This window comes from Bombyx mori, chromosome 1 (genome assembly GCF_030269925.1).
Source record: "Bombyx mori chromosome 1, ASM3026992v2".
NCBI lineage: Eukaryota > Metazoa > Arthropoda > Insecta > Lepidoptera > Bombycidae > Bombyx > Bombyx mori.
The window spans coordinates 13,612,969-13,629,664 of NC_085107.1; the positions used below are offsets into that span (position 1 = coordinate 13,612,969).

The 16,696-nt window shown below is 39.9% G+C and overlaps 1 protein-coding gene across 1 annotated transcript in view; it reads left to right on the forward strand.

The window, feature by feature from the left end:
- The first annotated feature begins 466 nt into the window (after positions 1-466).
- Positions 467-16,696, forward strand: part of LOC101737634 (uncharacterized) — an 84,502-nt gene continuing 68,272 nt past the window's right edge. The window contains exons 1-7 of the mRNA XM_038013920.2: positions 467-680; positions 2,348-2,547; positions 3,104-3,208; positions 8,175-8,345; positions 8,966-9,214; positions 12,832-12,977; positions 13,456-13,602. Of these exons, the coding sequence (XP_037869848.1) occupies positions 581-680; positions 2,348-2,547; positions 3,104-3,208; positions 8,175-8,345; positions 8,966-9,214; positions 12,832-12,977; positions 13,456-13,602 (1,118 nt within the window). The 5' untranslated portion in view covers positions 467-580. The remainder of the gene's footprint in view (positions 681-2,347; positions 2,548-3,103; positions 3,209-8,174; positions 8,346-8,965; positions 9,215-12,831; positions 12,978-13,455; positions 13,603-16,696) is intronic.

Sequence of the window (16,696 nt, forward strand, 5' to 3'; positions counted from 1 at the left end):
AAAAATGTTATTATAATTCGCTTTTTTTACTTTCCAAAAGGGCCTCAAATTCTTGTGTGCCCAAGGACCCCATCCTAGTTTAAGACGTCCCTGACCAGACCAGATGGGCCATGAGCTTATCCATATATAGAAAAAATAAAATGCAGTCCACAGAATAAACGAGTTACAGAATTTAGAACACGAACAAACGCAGAGGGGAATGGCAAATAAATAGAAAGAACATCGCAAGTTTAATTGTTAATTTATGTGAACAGTATTAATTTGATTTTCTTTTTAACTATAGAGTTATATAATATCTATTTGACCTTTGTCTGCATTACGTTTTAATTGCTAAGTAATTAGTAACTAACAAACACCTTTGTATCCTACGAAACGTTCTAATTTATAATATTTTTATAGTACAATACTTAATTTTTCCGTGACGATGACAATCTCTTTGTAATTTCAAAGAAATTATACTAATTATGAAGTCATTCGATGCCAAAGCTTATGCAATTTGACAGACGTCACCCTGTTGGCTTAGTTTTGGGTGATTTTTATTACATTTAAATACACCAAAGTGCATTAAAGATCGAAGAAAATGCTATCAGCTGCGAAAGTTCGTATACATGGAATGCAAAATGATAATTGGGTTATAAAAGATAAAATCAACCAATACCGTGGACTGATAAAACTTTATGGTGCTTCAAATTGATTATTATTTCTATTTCATTAGCTCGTCGATCATATATTAGTAAATTAGTAAATGTTGATTGCTTCTTCACAAGTATAAAGTATTTGTTGGAATGTTTGATCAAGCTTATTAATTAACCACTGGATTTTATCGGTGACATTGTTTGCATAGTTTTCAATTTAATACATCAATAAAACCCTTAATATTACCGAGATAAGACCTAGCATATATTGCTTTCTGAATAGAGCATTGCCTACCAATGAAAGTTACGTAACAAATCGGTGCAGCGATTAAAATTATTATACAATTAGCTTATATACATTTGACTGTACACTATTTTTCACTGCGGATTTACTTGCGTTAATGTAGAAAAAAAAAATTGGGTATGTTTCTTTTTTTTGGATAAAGTGCACTTTTTCCTTTATATTTTTCTATCTATTTTACAAGTTGTATGCGACGCGATCCACATTGCAGATGACATTTTTAGATGCAGCAGAATGAAGGCTGGAGTCATTTAAACGTCAATTTTATAGTGTATAGAAATTGTGACTCTTGTTAGTGCTGCAGATACAATCATTTTTTATTACATTGCCGTGCTACTGTCCAAGGATATTCGTTGTTGTAGGGTATTGAATTTTTATTATATATCTATAAATAAAATTACAGCTTCTGAACCTCTTTTGTTAGGTAATACTTACCTTGTGGTATCCGCAGTATTGAGTAATATAATCTATATAGTATAATTTTATATAAATTATTACGATCAGAGGTTAAAACTCATAAAGTTCATCTAAAATTAACTACAATACATGGACTTATTAACTTTGTTTATATTTCATTTTAATTTATACTTCGATTATAAATATATTATAAAAAAAATATAAATATAGGCGACTAATACATGTAAAAGAGTTGAGTGGTAGGATAAAGTTTAATTATAAGTAAATCTTTCACTGATCCAAAATATAAATGTCAAATTTGCGTATAAACATAAATACTATGAAATAACCAAGGATCATTTTGGACAGGTATTTTTATTTTAAAAAATCTGTTATCAATTTTCAAGTAATATTTTTAAATACGCAACAGATTAACAAATATATTTTTGCTAAATAAACATTAACCGCATCGTTGGCAAATCAATTAAGTAGATTAAATTTTAGATTAAAGTAAATTCACTAAAATAAATACATGCAATATGTTTATATTTATTCTCGATGTTATAGAGGCAAACAAGAATATGGCCACTGGATGATGGAAATTGGCTACCATTCCTCATGTTATACTACAAAAATAAATGAAATTGAAGTGTTTGTATGTAATATCAAAATAACAGCTTTTTACTAAATGAATATCAAAGTATATAAAAAAAAATTTCACAAATATTTTTAGTCTTATTTTGACGCAGCTTTACTTGACATATATTTGATGTTATATGTTTAATTTGGGATACCTTATAATTATTATGGAAACACGTATAAAAATGAAAACGAACGAAGTTGTAAATATGCACAACGTGTTCAAAGTAATGAGCTAACTAGAACGGAAAGCAAATCTTAATATTTTTACAGGAGCTTTCTTCATTTGAGATTCAGAATAAATATGTAATAATAAAAACTATAAAAACTGCCAAATCATAATATATTCAACTTACCATATAAATTTTAATTGTAGAACGCGACCGAAAGATCCATGAAGGGGATTTGGCGAAACAGAAGAAACGCTACTGCAGGGATATTAGGCAACTACGCAAAGACATAAATACAAGACGGGAGGAACTTGGAGTCGCAGTATACGGAGACAAACAGTTTCTTCGGAATGCATTCCAGGAGCACAAGAGACTCCAACTCACGTATATGAACAGCCAAGCCGATGTTCGTCTAGGACTAATTTAGCCATTTTCTCTTTTTACCTTTATTAAATCAGGCTGTAATATTTCCTTTTTAACAACTGCTATATACTTATTTTATTCAGAGTGATTACCGTTGTTAATCGATGCAAATATTAGAATTGGCGACGTCCCTTCTTCACCTTAACTAATAACCCTAAAGAATATGAAATATAAGAATATATTTACTGGTTGTAGGACCTCTTGTGAGTAGGCACCACCGCCCTGCCTATTTCTGCCGTGAAACAGTAATGCGTTTCGGTTTGAAGGGCGGGGCAGCCGTTGTAACTATACTGAGAACTTGGAACTTATATCTCAAGATGAGTGGCGCATTACGTTGTAGATGTCTAAGGTGGGCTGTGAGCTCGTCCACCCATCTAAGCAATAAAAAAAAATCCTGCGATCATACTAAGTGTAAGCATTATATAGTAAGACTAAATTATATATACTAGACGAATACTATATCATATATAGTAGGTATTATTAGTTAATAATACAATTAAAGTTGACTTTAGGTTTTTAAACGTAACTGTTTATTCTAGAAAGTATTGGAGAGCATTCATCAAGAAAATTTCAACAAACGAAAGCAGCTAGATCGAATAAGGTACACAAAGAAAAAGAAAATGGAAAAATTTCGACTGACACAGGTTGGTCGGGAAAACATGTTTAGTTTTTATTTAAGTTGCTTCCAGAATTATACAAATGTTGCTTATAGATATTTTACAACATAAATACCAATTTTGTACATAACGGACAATATCAATTGCACCATATAATAATGGATATACCACTCTTGTACCACCAAATGATACCTAACCTTGGATTAAGATTCATATTAAGATTCATATCAATTGAGTTACGCTGATGGTTTTATCTGATAGAATATAAATACTTTGAGTAGCGTTTTTTTTTTTTTTTTTTTTGGTCAGGAGGAAATCGCCGTACTTCCGCCCTCCACTGGGGACGGCGGGCGGAGCATGTCGGAGTCGAACCGACTAAAACCTCCTGTCGCTCAACAACCAACGTCCAAACCTCACATGAGACAGAACTCATGAAAAGGCAAAGAGGGGAAAGTGAAGTGTTTAGTGCGGAGCACATCTCTCCCATCACCCTCCCCCTCGGGACGCCGGACTGGCGGTCGTCGGCGCCACGACCACCAGCCCTCTCGGTCGGCAGGCTATCCGGAGCCCGCCTAGATGGCGCCGGTTAGAGTGAGCTATCCTACGGAATACCCCGCTGGGTCAGAACCAGCGTGGGTCGAGGATAGCCGGCCTTCCATCACCCGGATGCTCTTGCGTAAAACGCGTGCAGAGCAGCTTGCACGACGTCTTCTTAGGTCCCCCTCGCCGGTCCCCAGACCGACATATGAGGGGGACCCGAAACACTTAGAGGGCCAGGGCTTGGGCGAAATCCGCCTCCCTGGCCCCCGCTCGACGGCGGCGGGCTTGCGCGTCTCTAACGCGCCCCGCCGCCTCCTTCTGCGAGATGGTGCACTCGCAGAAGTCGAGCATCGCCTTCCACGACTCGTCGTCGCCGAGCATCGATGCCACAACACTCGGCAACGACAAGTCGTTTCCTATTTTTGCGACGAGGACACGGCGCCACCCCTCCCATGCGGGGCAGGCGACGAGCGTATGCTCTGCCGTGTCCAAGTCGCAATCACAATGGTGGCACTCTGCCGTCGGCTCGGCTCTGATCCGGTGCAGGAACTCACCGAAGCAACCATGCCCAGTGAGAACCTGCGTGAGCCGGAAAGTGAGGCGTCCTCTGTCACGATTCACCCAATCCACAAGGACTGGGCGAATCGCCTCGACGGTCCTACGACCAGCCGAAGGATCGGCCAGCCGCCTGGACCATGATTCCAGCACGGACCGCCGAGATTGGGCCCTCCGCGCTCTGACCACACTGGGGCTGGGACGCGCCACGCCCCGGGCACGAAGGTCAGCCCGCCACTGATAGTCAGCGGCGAGCGCCTCCGCTTCCAGAACCCAAGGCGGCGTCCCAGCCAGTACACACGCCGCCTCGAAGGAGATGGTGCGATAACCACGAATGACCCTGACCGCGATGGTGCGTTGCGGCTTTTGCAGCAGCCTCGCCACCCCCACGGCCAGGGACTGGCCCCACACGGGCGCCCCGTATAGGGCCATTGATCGCACCACTCCTGTATAGAGACGGCGCGTCACCTGGTCAGGCCCCCCGATGTTGGGCAGAAGCTGGCTTAACGCGCCGGCCGCCCCCAACAAACGAGGGACCAGGTTCTGAAAGTGAGCACGGAAGGTCCAACGACTGTCCAGAATGAGGCCGAGATACTTCAGCTGCACCCCGACCCCAATCCGGACGCCTCCAACCACGATATGGGCATCGACAGGTGGCACTCTCCGGGGCCTGTGAAACCACATGGCCTCGGATTTACTGAGCGCCACGTCGAGGCCCAATCTCCTGATTTTGCCGACGACATGCGCCACCCCAGCGGTGGCAAGACGGGCAGACTCAGCAAAACTCCCTCCCCGGGCCACGACCAACGTGTCGTCTGCGTAACAGATTACGCTCAGGCCCGGGAGGAGGGCACCCCTCAGCACCCAGTCATACCCGATATTCCACAAAAGAGGGCCGAGCACCGACCCCTGTGGAACACCGCGCACGACCGGGAACCGGTGCACGATCCCACCGTGTCCGGTACATGTGACCGATCTGTCTTCCAAGTAGGAACCCACCAGCCGGCGAAGGTAGGGGGGCACTCCGTGTCTTTCTAGCGCCGCCCCTATCACGGACCAGGGCAGGGTGTTAAATGCAGAGGCGGCGGAACGAGAGAGGGAGAGCTCATCCCTCTCCGCACCTATCCGTCGCCGCCGAGCCGGGGGCCGGAGAAGGGCCTTTGCCCGACTCCGGCCCCTGTAGATGGCGGCTTCCCCCCGGTGAAGGTCAAGGGGCGACCTGAGGGGGAGAGGCCGCGCGGCGCGCTACCAGCACTCTAGCGCGCTGCCAAGGAGTTACGAAAGAGCGACCGGTTGGCAGTGTATCGCGTCCCGACCCGGCAGGCTGGTTCTGGTCCAGCGGGGTATTCCGGGGCACCAGCGGCACTGTCTGGGCGGCCTGACGGGCTGCCGTACCGAGACGGCCGACGTTTCAGAGCCTTCGATTCGCCTCGAAGGCTCCGTCGGCTGGGCGTCCTTGGGGTGAGCCGCGCCGTCTGGTTGTAGTGTTGACCGCGGTAGCCCCCCTACCTCATCCGGGTTCTGACCTCGGAGAGGATCGGACGTCGGGTGTAAGAGTGCAGGGGAGTCGTTTAGTGGGTGGGTCCTAAAATCCTTGGGCCCGCGATCTGCTCTCAACACCTGCAGATCGTTGAGTCTCACATACCCCGCGCGCCCCGTATGCGCGGGGACCTCGTAGGAGGTTCGGCCCCCGGCCCGAAAAAAAAAAAAAAAAGGGTGTTAAATGCATTGGCGATATCGAGTGACACCGCCAAAGCCACCCCGCCCCTGGAGATGGCCTCCTCCGAGAGGGCCCGCACGCGAAGGATCGCGTCCACCGTTGAGCGGCCCTCTCGGAAGCCATACTGTTCCGCCGACAGACCGGGTCCCACCCCGACCAGATGCTGGATGATGCGGGCCGCCAGAATACGTTCCAGCAGCTTGCCCACCTCATCCAGCAACACGATGGGACGGTACCCGGCGGCAGTATCCGCCGGGCGCCCCTCCTTTCTCAACAGCACGAGTCTGCCCGTCCTCCACGATGAAGGAAACCGTCCCGACTCGAGGCAAGAGTTGTAAAGCCTCAAGAGTCGGTCCCCTAGGGCACCAAGAGCCAAGGCCCAAACCCGGCCATGGACGCCGTCCGGGCCGGGTGCAGTGTCCTTCGCGCACATTTTGCGCACGGCCACACGGAGCTCCGCCCCAGTTATATGGGGCACCTCAGCAGGGACTTCACCGTCGTATTCCGGCGGCGCGTCCATAGCGGGAGCGACAAATCCCTCCCGCTCCTGCGGGAACAGCGCCGAGACGATGTCCCGCAGCTGCTGAGGCTGGAGACGCTCCGTGATCGGGGGGGCCCATGGGCGCATTTTATTGCGCACCATATGATAGGGTCGCCCCCACGGATCCTCATTCAGCGTCTCCAAGAGACCCTCCATGTGGAGTAGCGTAGTTTTTTTTCTTCTCAGAATATCTTTTCTTGTCGATTACTCATCTTCAATTTGTTTTGAAATAAAGTTAGAATATAAAGAAGCATAGCGAAAAAACTGTTTTTTCAAGTGCTTAATTATGATGGAACCGTTTGTGCTTTGCGTTAAATTCACTGCACTGTATAAGTTCCAATTACGAGATTCGGTTATGCTGCTGAATAAATTAGTAGAAACGCAGTGGCCCCTCTCAACTCTTATGTTTTCAAAACCAACACCCAAACAAATGGACGAATGTACACAAAAAATGAATTCGTAATTGGGCTTTTTAACAGATTATTTATGTATTACAGATCATTTATAATTCCTACAGGCGCGTTACCTGTCCTATTTGAACACCTCTGGAATTGATCCACACTCCTATCGATTTCGTTGCTTTAATTCACAGTGCGCGTTCAGATAAAATGCTTGCTAGTCACCATCCGTCTCTGGAACAAACGTTACAGTGTTTGTGGATTGTGTCGCACTTATGACATGTCTATTAAGCGAGGCAGCAACTTGGCTATGAATTTCTGATACCCACGAGCAAGGCTGATTACGCACCATTAGACGCGTTTACCTTCGTAGGCAATAAATATAAATATTGAGAGGTGGTTGAATCTTGACTTGACCTGGCGCGTGCTTCTTCTCGTGTCTTATTTCATCGTCGGTCAGATGTCATACTAGATTTTTCACCAATACTGAAGTTATGAATCTTCTACTTAAGTTTTATGTGAAAATGATAAGAATCTATGTTTTGTTAAGTTCATTTTGGTATATGAATTGTTACATAATGAATAAACTTGTTTCAATTATTTTACATTAAACATGTGACAGAATTTATGACCTGACTAGGTATATATAATCTGAATCTCGGAAACGGCTCCAACGATTTTCATAAAATTTAGTACACAGGGGATTTCGGGGGCGATAAATCGATCTAGCTACGATTTATTTTCAGAAAATGTTGTTTTATTCGTGTTTTCAATAATCAACTCTTTCTGACATCTATTGGCGAATAATAATATTATTTTTACTGCTGTAAAGACACAACAAGATGAGGTTATAAAAAAAAAGCCGAGCAAAGCTCGGTCATCATCTAGTGAATAATAATGAGAGGGAAAGTGCGTTTCGATTAAATAATAAAACGATAACTTTGAAATGACCATTTTTGTATTCCGATCATAACCTACAGTTGAGGTCAACTGACGTTTTAAAAGAAAGTTTTCTTTTTCTTCCGGGCGTTTTCTCTGTCTAGTGACTGGGTCCACATTCCTACTTAAACTTAACAGAAAGTATAGATTATAAATATCAAAGATTGAAAATGTATGATGACAATTATGATACAGCATAGTATAAATGACACAAAACATGTTTTGTTTTTTATTTTGTCGTATTGCATTTTATGCCCTATTACTTTTTCGTTATTTTAATTTTATTATTTTTATTTTTAGTTGGAATCAGCAGAAATGCGTGATCGTCTTTTGTACGAAGTCGGTGGAAAATTGCCAGCCGAGAAGAAAGAGCAGGCCGTTGCCAACTATGTGCAAAAAGCCAACATCAAGAAAAATGCTGCGCTTGCCATCAAAGTCATGTACAAGAAAATATTGAATATTCTGAAAAAGGTACAACAACAAGGCACTGGGATACATTGCTCCTGATACTGAAACGCAAATTAGTTGCTATCGTAACATGAATCGAAAACAAAATTTATTTAATAAGCGGAAAACACTTCATTCAGTTCAGAGGTTGTGAACCCTGAATTAATCCCTCAAGCGGCTAGGAGACGCATCGCCCTTTTCCATAGCCTTCGCGCAACTTTTTGATCGTTGTTACAATGCTAGAAATCATACATGCCTTTCTTTTCAAAGACCATTCCAATGTATGGGTTTTTGAAAAATGTGCATTTTTTTTCATAAGCTTAGAGAGATTGGCGTTGCAGTTTGACAACCACCCTCGCATAGATAGATAACCTCATCACTGGTGTCCTAAGGCGATTTTTAGCCATGATCGAAGTCTCAGCTGGCTTAATGTCAGTCCTACCATTCAAAGCGATGCTGGCCATTACTTACACAAATATGTAAAATTTACGTGTTTCTTTGTAAGCATGGAAGTTGCTTTTATCCAGAGAGTAAATATAATGCCCTCGCAGCAATCATTTGTACGAGAAGCACGTCTAAAATATAGTTGGCGTGATTTTTATAGAACTTAAAATAATTTCGAAATGTTCTTCCGCTTTTATCAGGATTCGTCGTATTTCACCGTCGTACTAGAAGCTCTGAAATTAGACTGTCGCGCGCAAGGTAAATGTTTGATGAGTGCAACGGAAATGGGACAGCTGGCCATTGAATATTTGGACGACAGGAAATTCGAATTCAGCAAACTAGAGAAAGAAATAAAAGCCAATATGAAAGAGAGGGAGAGAACGCTGAGACTGGCCCGCAGGGAAGTCGCGTATTTGACGGACTCATTCCCCGATCTTATACGGAAAGAGGTTACAATTTAATATAGATATTATCTAATATATAAAATTCTCGTGTCACGGTGTGCGTGATTGCACTCCTCCGAAACGGCTCGACCGATTTTCGTGAATCTTAGCGTGCATATCGGCCAGGGTGGAGAATCGGACAACATCTGTTTTTCATCTCCCTAAATGTTAAGGGTGGTCTACCCCTAAATTTTATTTTTAATTTTTTAGACAATTTTTATTTTTTTATGATACAGCATACAAAAATACATACAACCCTAAATTTTCACCCCTCTACAATCAACCCTTTTTTTATTTGTTAATTATAAACTTCAATTTCTTTGGCAAGATTTTCATTTTTATCTTTATTTAAAATAAAAAATCTGATGTTACTATCAATTTTTTATCCCTCTATGATCAACCCCTATTTTTTATTTGTTAATTATAAACTTTAATTTTTTTTCAAGAAATTTTCTTTTTATTTTGTCATGACTTAGAATAAAAAAAATTACATTATATTACTCTCAATTTTCACTTTTATACGATCAACCCCTATTTTTCCATCCCAATTTTTATTTTTTTTATTCTATGCACAGATCCGCAATAAGGTTGCAAGATGGCAATCAAATATTATAATAATTGTAGTACGATAAATTCTTATTCAGAGTTTATAATTTCAAGTTCCTTTAATTATGATTTTTTTTGTAATCAATTTGATCTTCCGCCCTTCAAGTGGATTCGAGAATGTTTAGATTTACAAATCAGATGGCGCTGCAGTCGATATCTAGGTTATTTATCTTTCCTAGCAATAATTTATAGGGCAAAACAACGTTTGCTGGGCCAGCTAGTAATAATATATTACTATACATATAGGTATTAGTGTACATATATAATAATGTCGAAGACTGCCATTAATTTGGTAGCTAAAAGAAACGCAGCACGATTCCCGAGAGATGGCAGCACGATTGTGGTTTCGTCGGAATTCGGCTAACTTCGTGCTACGACAGAGCTTAGCCGATGGGGGCGCGTAGACGCTATCACACTTACCAACCAGCCTTCTGAAGAGCGGTGCCTCTGTTCTAAGAACTGTCATTCGTTTTCATTTGTTGGCGTCTAGAGGGGACTTCTAAATTGTTCTAGGATAACAGGCATGATTGGTGTGCTCAATATTTCCCTTGACTCGATCATCATGTTCTCCCCTGCGATGTCTGACGATGGGTTTAATAATTGTGGCTTCTCCGACATATATATTTAATTTAATTAATTATAATTCATTTTAATGCCGCTTTTTTTCTCCAATAATATATTGTGTTACACATACTTATTTATTAATATATTATTTGACTATTATTTGTATTTGTCGACATTGATACTAAGCCCCGATAAACGAGTAGTATTAAACAATTCAGACAGATTTTTTTGTTTATTTGCTGTCGATACGATTATACTACGAGAGAAATTTTGAAAAATGTATCTCACAAAACATCGTTTACGTCCTGTAGTCCCGTCGGAGAAAGATGATCTTCAACATCTTATCGTAGAAAAGCTTGCGACCTCCGACTGAGCCGGCGATCGTGCTCTCAGCAATTTAAAAAGGAAATTTTCTCTAGCGCTCTCGACTTTATCCTACAAAACTTAGAATATAACATTCAATAGTCCTTGACATGTGTCGTAAGGTGTATACCGTATGTAGCTTTAGTTCAAATCGACATTGGCGCGTTTGTATTCCCGTGTTGGTTTCTTGGATGTACGAAGAAATAGGTTTTTATGTATTTTTGTATAATATATTGTCTAATATGTGAAAAATTCAATTGAATAATTTGCAAGTCTTTTAAATTGCAGAAATACAGGCTTTAATATGGGCTTTAGTCAATTGTGTGATGTACGTGAACAGCGTGATTTAACTATTGAACTCTTTGTGTATTGGCGTAAGGGCTCTTCTCGTATTTAGATACCACAAACACTATAATTTCCGGCATTTACCTTGAGAATTGAGGTCTAGACCAGAAGTACACCGGGAAGCTTATGCTCCGAATCAGAACAGATATTTAATTTAGTGCGGAAATACCTAAAATGACGTACGTGCGACTTCGCAATACGCTTTCAAAATATAGTTCCCAAATAAAGCACTGATTAAGAAGTAAACTACACAAGAATAACAACGTACTATAAATAAAACCCCTCCACGGTGTTTTCCGAGCGCTATGTATGACATGTCCTTCTTCAAACGAGGCTTGTGGAGAGTATTAAGCGGTAGGCAGCGGCTTGGCTCTGCCCCTGGCATTGCTGAAGTCCATGGGCGACGGTAACCACTCACCATCAGGTGGGCCGTGTGCACGTCTGCCTGCAAGGGCAATAAAAAAATAAAAAATAAAACACAAATTCGTTGCTAAACTATTAATTGGTTAACCGACACCGGGGAAAACTTGCAATGCGAACGGAAAATTGTTCTTGACCGCACAAGCTAGAAGTCAGCTGACGTGCGATTTTTGCGGCCATAGGTAATGATAGCTGTAGGTGCTTCTCGTCTTTACCATACACTATTATCGATTCCTGAAACACGATTTAAAATCAAGTATTTACTTTTAGTTTGTAAAATGCGTATATTTACAAAAGGGAAGTACTTTATTGGTATTGACTTTGAGAGTGGCTTCGTACAATAGCACGATAATAATATCACGTAATAAAAGTCTTATACTTTATTGGTGGTAGGACCTCTAGTGAGTCCACGCGGGTGGGTACCACCACCCTGCCTATTTCTGTCGTGAAGCAGTAATGCATTTCGGTTTGAAGGATGGGGCAGCCGTTGTAATTATACTGAGACCTTAGAACTTATATCGCAAGGTGGGTGGCGCATTTACGTTGTAGATGTCTATGGGCTCCAGTAACCACTTAACACCAGGTGGGCTGTGAGCTCGTCTACCCATCTAAGCAACATATTTTTTTAAATTTGACATAGTTTGTTCCATAATTACTAAATTTATTTATACAGAAAGAGCATGACAAAATCGATTGAATTTAACAATATATGTAGGTAGTTAAAAATAAAAAAAATAAAAACTAAAATAGCAGGCTGTACCCAAATTTTATTTCATCTTTTTTATTCTGTTGATACTGGTTAGGATATTACAGTGAAGTTCTTAGATTACTCCGTTGTCACCGGTCCTTGATGCGTTTGCAAGATTTCAAGTCTTAACTTGACGTCTTGAAGTCCGTTACATGAAAATAAACGTACCAGGCTAAGAAAAGCATGTTAAAAAGAACTACACGATCTCTTCGTAAATCTATTAATATTACTTAATCAAAGAAATGTGTGCAAAAAAATTTTTTTACTATATTTTTTTTTTTAACAAAATAATAGCATACGAATAATCAAAGTTCAATTACATGACACACGCAAAAAAGCAATAAGATCATTGACCTCGTCGAAGCCTACACCGTGCACTGCGTGTTGTATGATTTTTTTTTTGTATGCGACCTTTTAAGTATATATTTTTAATGCCTCTCCGATGCTAAACAAGCTTAAGCTTGATGGTGAAAGATTGTCGATGCCTCCTAATTGGATGTTACCAACCTTTAGTACCTTCGAGAGAGACGTCTAGTTTAAGATCTTGTAAGAACGATAACGTAAATAAATTTTATAGGAGGCGACCAATCTTGATGACCTTTACGAAGTCGACGAGGATGGAAGTGTGCACTCCGTGCATTGGGAATTGGAGGAGGTCATGGCCATTTGTAAACGTTTACAGAAAGCTACTCTGGTGTCGTCCTTCGATCAAATACTCTTGAGGTAACTTAAAACAAGAACATTGGAATCTGCTTCCGGGATTACACCTCTTTTTAAATATTTACTGGTATTTTACTGGAGGTAGGACCTATTGTGTGTACGCGCGGGTAGATGCCACCACCCTGCCTATTTCTGCCGTGAAGCAGTAATGCGTTTCGGTTTGAAGGGTGGGGCAGCCGTTGTAACTATATTGAGACCTTAGAACTTATATTTCAAGGTGGGTGACGCATTTACGTTGTAGATGTCTATGGGTTCCAGTAACCACTTAACACCAGGCGGGCTGTGAGCTCGTCCACCCATCTAAGCAATAAAAATATATATTACAATACATCAGACAAGATATAAGATATAAAGACATTAATATGTTATAATGTGGATCAATTGCAACTGCTTTCAAACTCTAGCCAAATTGCCGCATAATTTGCAAAGAATATAAGTATTCGGTTACTTGAGCTTCCAGTTAGGTTATGTACAATTGCAGGCTGAAAGAGCAACGATATCAGACACAGCGCCTAATGATGCAACTAGCACTGAATAGTGCCAAGCGCGATGCTCTCATCGAGGACCGGAAGCACGCCATCATGATGCTCGATTCACTTAAGAACGTCGGACAAGAGAAAACGGCTCTGTGAGTATTGACAAATCTATACATACGTACTTAAAAAAGCGATTGTCATTTGTTTACATTTCAATGAACACATTCATCCGTGTCTATGCTATTACATACGCGTTGCATTTGTTTTCGAATCATTTGGGACATAATAAGGTCAATGACCTCGCATTATCGCCAGGTACCTTCGCTAATTTTATTGCTAAATTCAAAACCTTTTTAATTATTTAAAAAATATGTACTTATGCTCAGTCGAATATGAATTTTAGTTTCTGTTAATGTTGAACAAGGATGGGACAACTGTGTGCTTAGTGCGAGTTTTTAGCTTCTCGATCGCGTGAAAGTGAACTCAAATTTGTGTGGATTTGGAATAGCTTCCCTTCGTTTGCCGCTAGGGGTGCTGTTCCAACTCCGTAAAATTTGAGTTCACTTTTACACGATCGAGAACGACTTCTCGATCGTGTAAAAGTTAACTCAAATTTTAGAATTTTTTAAATTAAAACGACTTTTACGCGTTCTATCTTCGGGAGCGGCTCTTTTACCATAATACAAAATCACTAATCCCACCTAGAAACAAGTTAGTAAAATAATGCAGTTTCTATAAAAATAGCTGAGTATTTATACTTGTCTTAGTAAATAAATATTCTTTCTTGTTTACGAACAAACATCGAGTTGAGTCGTTAGTACGAGTATATCCCGTTTAAAATTGTATTCAGTACGCGGAGAGAACGTGCTATAATATTTTTATAGAGAACCTTTGACGTTGTTTATTTTGTTTTATAAAATACCCCAAGCAGTTAGTTGTCTGCGCTTTTTAATAATATTTCCTCTCGTCGAGTGTTCTTGAATAACTTTGTATTGAAGAAGAACGTCTAGGTTAAGACAGTATAATTAAGGAAGCATGGATAAAATTTCCTTAGGAAACAAAGGCAAAGTATGTTATTAATTAATTCATTTTTTTTGCAAATTTTCTTCTTTCTTAATACGCTTTTATTAGCTTCAGACGTATGTATGTTTGTAACGGAATCTTTGAACATGATTTTAGCCCCTTCAAAACGTCGGATTAACTCGAATTTGGTATAATTATTGAGGACCGATGACAACACAACATTTAAAAAAAAATGAAAAAAAGTTTAAAAATTGTAATTTCAAAAAAAATAAATGTAATAATAGTTTAAAAAAACTAACAAAACATGTTTTAATAGAAAATCCAAATAAAAAATAGAAAATAAATTTGAATTAAACAGAGTGTAAGAAAAAATGATTTTATTGTAAAAAAAGCGTGGGATGTTTTTCAGAATATTATCAAAATAACCCTTCTACTCATACCTGTTCATAAAATATTTATAACTACTGATACCATGCATTAATTTTCTATTTTTTAGTTGGATTTTCAATAAAAGCGTATTTTGTTAGTTTTTTTAAACTATTTTTTTTTAAATTGAGTATGTTATTTAGAGATCCTCTGTAATAGAGTAAAGTGATTACCGGAGCTCATGAACATCACAGTGTACATCGCCACCTAACTTGGAAAATGACACGGCTCTACAAGCCGGAAAGCATGACCACGATCGCGGTATCTACCCGTGCTGGTTTTATATACGCTCTACCATCAGTAAATGGTAATTGGCGATTGTAGTACTTTCGTATAATACTCAGAGAACGCTGTTGTCCGTTCTCTGGCGAATCTTTTAATCACTCTTAATTACACTAACGAGAAAAAAATGGGATGCTGCTATTCTAAGGCACCCTACCACACATCACATACCTAGCCTAAATATCAAATAAAAAAGATGGGTGGTGTCGTGGGACACCGGATAGGAACGAAGTTCCTTATTATAAAAATATTAATTTTAAGTTCTATTCGAGGTATAAAGAAAATAAAACTGGAGGTTTCGCAACAACCCATGGTCATTTGGTAACGTGCGAACTTATTGTGGTCCATTTCATTCACGGTTGTTTGCATAAATAACAGTTAGTGTATTGTGGTCAATGAATGATAAAAAAATGTTATTTTTTGTACGTTATTACAGAGTTAAGTCGTACACTGTGTGCATTACTAATAAAAAATTTACGTTACGGACGTTTTTACCCTGTTAGGGTACCCCTCCGCATCGTTCCATGAGGAACTTCGTTCCAAAAATTTCAAAATTATAAATTTAATTACAATAATTTATTCGAAGCTTATTCTAATATGAGGATATACCTGAAACTACAAGATGGTTTTCGTCGAAACTTCAAGTTCGAGTTTTCAATTTGATTATTTCACGTCTTTTTTATGATTTTTAAAATATATACTGAATATCTTAAATTATAAATGTTATCTCACTAATGTACTTTAATGCGAAGTAACACCTTGAAAACACAAAGTGTGCATACCAGCTTTGTTTTAATTTTATTCGACCAAACATTTCACAGACTGGAAATTCTTGGTGTTTTTTTTTGCGACCTGCGCGAATAAAATGTTATTTTTTCTAGTTTGAAATGTCTCGGCAACTGTTTAAACCCCGCATTGTTTGCTTTTAAAGCAGTAATGGATTTAACATAAATACGAATTTGCTTAAAACATGGTTTAGGGTTTCGTTGGTTGGTGTTCGTTGAAAATCTTATTCGTTCGTCTATGACGAAATATGTGCAGTATTCGAAACTTCGCAAGCAATAAAACGAAAATAATAAGCGTGAGATTAAATCGTAAAACTAGTTTTAATCGTGTCTACGGCTCGTGAAAAATCCTATTAAGACCCAATGTCTGATATTTTTTAAACGTCCCTCTTACTGCGAAACGATTTCAAACATTGTCACAGACTTCATCCAGGGAATTGAAAATATAATAACTTTTTTGTTAATACTTCAATAATTGTTTTATGTAATCGACACACGACGAGTGTACAGTTTTGGTACTGTAATGCTTTTGGTGTTTTTATCTCCTTTAATAAATAATCCGTGTGGTGACAGAGTAAGAATCAATGTGTCACCACCCCTATACTATCCCAGGGAGTCGTAAGAACCGACTAAGGGAATATGCACAAGACATCAGTGCGAGAAAAGGAAAACTCGAAATTAAACCATTTACCAACTCGTCTAGCCAGTGTGGTACAGTTGGCTAAATACC